This window comes from Amphiura filiformis, chromosome 3 (genome assembly GCF_039555335.1).
Source record: "Amphiura filiformis chromosome 3, Afil_fr2py, whole genome shotgun sequence".
Taxonomy (NCBI): Eukaryota; Metazoa; Echinodermata; class Ophiuroidea; order Amphilepidida; family Amphiuridae; genus Amphiura; species Amphiura filiformis.
In genome coordinates, this window is record NC_092630.1 from 81,537,204 (window position 1) to 81,543,438 (window position 6,235).

The window sequence follows — 6,235 nt, forward strand, 5'->3', positions numbered from 1 at the left end:
AGCTACATGCTCAGTCTTGCATGCCTGTTACAAATCAATATTTTCTAAATGGACATTTAAATAGATTATTGACTTTTACCTATCTGCTAGTGTGGTTTTCATCATGTTGGTTCTCTACTGTGTGACACTTTTGGCACTGCTAGGCCCATGCTTCACTGATTACCACACCAATGTTACAATGCTACAAAATGGTAGTACACAACAACACCATGTACCTCGTTTGATGATAACTAGCAATAAATACCTAAAACAAGGATTCCTTACTACAGGAACTCTTCGTCATCATTTCAGGAACTATTGTTAATAGCTGGAGACATTAGCTCCAATCCAGGCCCTGATACAAATGAACATAGGTCCCCTTTCCCTGCACTTGTCACTTACAGCCGTGACAGACTTCTGGAAATCGGCAAATGTTACAACAAGACGACCCATCTGTCCCCTGACGTCTGGTCTCGACTTATTGAACTAGACATAAACAATGTTCCTACCACTCACAGAGGGCGACGTGGAGGAGTGCGATCGAGACCCATAGAACACTACCCGTCTGCCGCCCATCCCCTGCTGGACCCTCTCCTGTCGAATGTTCCATCCCTGTCATAACCAGACCCGAAAAACTGATGCCGGTCACAACCCATAACCACCTGGTGAAACTTCCACGACATGGCCAGTATTTAGACATCCGATCATGGAATGCCCGCTCAATAGGAAACAAAACAGTGTATGTGTGTGACTACGTTATCGAACATGATGCAAGAGACTTGGCTGGATGAATATGACACAACCAAAATCGGTGAATTTACACCACCTGGGTACAACTTCATTAACGTCCCAAGATCTATTCGGGGTGGAGGTGGAGTTGGTGCTCTGTTTAAATCAACCCTGAACTTAACTGTAACTCCGACAACCTGTAACCTGAAAATAATTGAACATGTGTATTACTGACTCTGATTCTGGTTTAACATTTATATGTGTGTATAGACCCAAACCTTCAAAGGTTAACAAATATCCTATATCAGATTTCCTACAGGAATTTGATAATTTAATGGACGAGGTTTCTTTTATGCCAAACAAATTGATTATAGTAGGGGACTTCAATGTCCACGTTAATAAACCTGAATTACCAGATGTTCGTCATTTTCATGACACCATATCCATAAATGGTTTTCAACAACACATCACCGTTCCAACCCATATAAGTGGTAATACCCTTGATCTTCTGATATCCAGGCCTGATGACAACATTGTTGTTACCCACAGTGTTAAGAAGTCACTGATATCTGATCACTTTTTAATTGAGTTCATTCTGGCATATAACAAACCTCCTCCCAAGAAGGTAACCAAAACCAAACGGGACTTCCGGGGTTTTGATCCTACATCTTTTACTCAAGACCTTAAATGTCAGCTCTCTGAAATTCCTGACTCCTTGTCATCAGCGGATGAATTGGTCAACCACTTTTCTGTCGTTTGTACCAAATTACTTGACCATCATGCTCCTCTCAAAACAAGATCTTTGTCCATCCGCACTCGGCTACCATGGTTTAATGAAGACATTGCTTGTGCTAGGCGAGTTCGCAGAAGGCTCGAAAGAAAATGGAGAAAGTCTCAGTCAGAACACGATCGCACATGTTATCTTGATCAATTGCACTTGGTGAACGACATGATCACGAGTGCTAAAACTGAGTTTTTCAAAACCAAAATAGCCAGTGGGGATGACAAAGATCTGTTTCGTACCATCAATACTTTGCTCAACAATTCAAACAAACAATTGCCTGTCTACAGCTCTTCAGATATCATGAGTGAACAGTTTTCCAACTTTTTCAAGAGTAAAACGGACAAGATCCGTAGGGACTTAGATGCTGTTGTTATGCCCAATTATGACATTGATTACAAGATTGAAGGTGATGAGCAAGCAGGGCACAGGTTGAATGTTTTCGAACCTACGTCTCTGGAGGAAGTTGAAAAGGTCTTGGTCAAACTTCCTAACAAGACCTGTTCTATTGATCCGCTTCCCACATGGCTCTTGAAACAGAACCTGTCTCTTGTTGTGCCCATTATCACCAAAATTGTAAATGTCTCTATGTGCACCGGTAATTTTCCAACTACTCTCAAGAATGCTATTGTCACCCCCATTCTTAAAAACCGTCTCTTGATCCAAATGTGTTGAAAAATTATAGGCCTATTTCTAACATCCAATTCATATCCAAAGTAATTGAGAACATTGTTGCTGCTAGATATAAAGATTATTTGTCATCAAACAAACTCAGTGAGCCCCTTCAGTCAGCCTACAGGCAAGGGCACAGCACAGAAACTGCTTTGCTCAAAGTTAAAAATGATTTTATGCATGAGCTGGATGAGGGTAACGTTGTGCTGCTGGTCATGTTAGACCTCACCGCAGCTTTTGACACCATCGATCATGCCACCCTCATCCACAGACTTCGTACTATGGGTGTCTCTGGACCACCCCTAGAGTGGTTTCAATCATACATGTCTAACAGACACAGTCGTGTCAACATCGACGACAATTTTTCTGCTGCTGTCTCCCTTGACTGTGGGCTGGCTCAAGGATCTGTCATGGGACCATTGTCTTTTCAATTTATACTTTACCTCTTGGCATGATCATTCGTAAGCACAAACTTTTTACCATATTTACGCCGATGATACTCAGTTATACACTGCTTTTAACCCTAAACAACCCATGGATCAAATTGATGCTATAAATCGGCTTCAGAACTGCATCCTTGATATTCAGTGCTGGATGACTCATGCTAAGTTGAAGTTAAACATGGAGAAAACAGAGTTCTTTGTTGTAGGCTCACCTCATAACCTTAAATCTATTCATGCTCTTAGTCTTAAAGTAAGTACAACTACCGTTAAATCTATTAATAAGGTCCGTAATCTTGGTATTATTTTTGACAGTACTATGTCTATGTCAGATCATGTAAATGGGTTATGCCGTACTCTTAATTTTCAACTCCGAAATATTTCTCGTATATGGCGGTACCTCAATGAAGAAAACTGTCATCATGTTGTTCGAGCCCTTGTGAGCTCCCGCCTCGATTATGGTAACTCGCTGCTTGCTGGTATCACCGAAGCCCAACTCGCGAAAATTCAACGCATTCAAAACAAAGCTGCTCGCTTGATTTTCGGTATTCGTAGACGCGATCATATATCACCTTACCTCACCCGTCTTCACTGGCTCCCAGTCAAGCAGCGAGTTAACTTCAAAATCCTTGTTCTCATGTATCAGTGTATTAATAACAGTGCCCCTACCTACTTGTCTGAGCTAATTTCTATGTACAACATGCAACACCCATTCCAGCAAACGTAATCTTCGCTCATCCAAGGACGCTACCAGACTTGCTATTCCCAGGACCAAAAGATCTGCAGGTGACCGTGGGTTCTCAGTGTACGGTCCTCGCCACTGGAATTCACTGCCCACTTCCATCAGAGAGGCCCCGTCACTGCAGATCTTTAAAAGGCATCTTACAGCCCCCCTTTTTGAATTGTTGTAATTTCATTTGTTTTTATTTGTTCTGTGCAGCGCTTTGAACTGTGAAAAAGCGCTATAGAAATATTGTATGTATGTATGTATGTAATGCATATACGTATTTCTCCCATGCCAACATCGATAATAAGATCATATAACTTTGTTTACAATTTTTCATGAGATATAGGAATCCCCTTCCAGGTAACCATACAAGAGTTTGTGTGTGGAAACGCCCATTGGTTGTAACAACAATTCTGTCAGAGTTATTATTAATATCTTGGGAAATCCCCAGAATGCATAATACGGAAAAAACGTGAATGTGACAGAATGAGCGTTTCTTAGAATAGGACATGAAAAGTGTGGTTGATTGAAATTCACTCTTTACAAAATGGATCTGAGATGTTCTAAAGAACGGGATTTCAGCAATTTAACAAAATCTGCAATTCTGCATTTCATTATTTACCAAACACACATTTGTCAGTTGTGTTATGAGCCGGAATGAATCAAGGACAAACCATTTTTTACAGTTCTCACACTAATGCACAACAATAACATACTAATTGTACAAGTAAACAAAATTAAAATATTCATTGAAATTAAAGTATGATTAGACAATATAGAAACATGAATACATACACAATCAATTACAATCAATAAAATACACTGATTTATGAATTTTATGAATCCACCAATTTTCTCCTTGTTGTTGTTTATAAAGGTCTGTTGCACTCAATATTCCGGACGACTCTCTGAGTTTGTAATACCACGCTGGCAATGATGACATTCAAAATGATGTTACTATTACTACTCATTCTTTGCTCTTTCAGAATAAATCTCCATCCCGTTTACATGGTTTTACTTGACAACTTTAGAAGCTTATTGAATCAGTTATCAGCATGACGACGAAGACCAAAATAAATCCCTCTTTTCGGAAAGACTCCACAATATCTCTTTCATTCAGTGGCCAAATATAAGACCTTCGCTATAACTCACAATTGACAGATTTAATTGAAGGATTCAAGAAAAGCTTAAATAACTACCACGATTTTCTTTAGTAAATGGGAATCTCATGTTAGGCGTGAGCCGTGAGTTGATACGATTTGTTCGACATGTGGCATGTGATATAAAGTTTCATCTTCCAATTGAATACTTTCTTGATTTAGCATGCTACAAAACGCTGAAAAAAGACTACTACATGTATATTGGATTTTAAGTTGTGAGCTGTAATTGTTTCCATGTTGCGGAATACAAATTCAACAATTCTTTTGGCTGCATCTAGCTTGATCGCGTCTCACATTAACGTAATACATGCTATTAATTTTTATGAAATTTTGTGAAACGGCAAAATGAATACCTGTAATGCCGGTGCAAGTAATCAACTTCTCTCCTGGTGATCCATTGCAATGTGTATCAGTGGCGTACCGTGGCCGCTCCTACCCCGGGGTAGTAATTCAATTTTGCCGCCCTTCCTCAACAGCCCAAAAAGGTTGACCCAATTATTTTTCGGTGGTTTTAAAAAGTGAAGAGGAAAAAAAAAGGATAAAAGGCGCTAGCGCCCTTCAAATTTTCCGCCCTTTTTTTATTTACTAATTCTTTTTGCCGCCCCATCTTCTTCCGCCGCCCCTCTTTTGCCGCCCCTTCTTCTTTTGACGCCCCCTTCGTTTTGGCCGCCCCCCGCTTTTTCCCCGGGGGCGCTCCAGCAAACAAAGCCCCCCCCCCCCCCCCGCATGCTCTAAATAAGATGTCTTATCTTTCCTTGGTCAATGTCTCGCCATTTCCTGAGCGAGCAGGATGCGCCGAAGGCCTTCTAAGGTGGTGTCAGGCTTGATTGCCTTGTTAGCTTTCCTCTTTCCTCTTAAGAGTGTCACACAAGTGTTAAAGTTCATGGTTCATATCTATTGGCAAATATTTTTGTCACCATATAAGTAACATTATATTTAAATGTCTTGCAACAAGTTTACCAAATATTTTTGAATGTTATTAAAACTATTTATTTAAGAAATAAAGGGTAATTGCATGATCCTTTACACGAAAATAATGTGTCCGAGGCAGTAAAAACGTAAATAATGGGTGAGGCGCAGCCGAACCCATTATTTAAAGGTTTTACTGCCGAGGACACATTATTTGCGTGTAAAGGATAATGCTGCACCCTTTATTTCTATTCTATTACCACAAAATAGTGTGATTTAAAGAGAAAATATCAAATTTTTTGCCCAAATATTTCAAGTTGTTTACCTCAAGGTGGAGCGCATAAGCGTAGCCAAAGCGTATGTACATTCCAATAACACAACCTAACATTCCATTCTCCCCCATAAGCATGCAGGTATGTATATACATACAATAACACACCCCTGACATTCCATTCTCCCCTACATAAAAGCAGGTGTGCTGTGCGCTCTGCTCTGCGCTGTGATGATAGAAGAACATAAAGTTCGTTGCCCTTGACACTTTATCGCTAATTAATGGTCTGTCACGTGACGCGTTTCAACAAATCACAGTGCGCGATTTTGAATAATGGGTCGTGGGGGTAATAGAATCCTTAATATATAACCTGACATTTAAATGTTGGCTGAGAATATCAGTTCGGGGGCACTGCTAATTCAAAGACGTCTCTGATATCAAAGACGGGTCAGTGATTTCACATACGGGGTCTGTGATATCACATACGTCGTGCTTTTTTTACAGTTTGGGGCTAGATGCAGCATATCGGAAAGAAGGTGACTGTATCGGAATATGCTTTCCTATGTT

At 40.2% G+C, this 6,235-nt stretch overlaps 1 protein-coding gene across 1 annotated transcript; it reads left to right on the top strand.

The window, feature by feature from the left end:
* Positions 1 to 928: 928 nt before the first annotated feature.
* Positions 929 to 2,164, top strand: LOC140147535 (uncharacterized). Its single transcript, XM_072169316.1, has one exon. The coding sequence runs from the start codon at positions 929 to 931 to the stop codon at positions 2,162 to 2,164; it is 1,236 nt and encodes a 411-aa protein (XP_072025417.1).
* Positions 2,165 to 6,235: the final 4,071 nt, after the last annotated feature.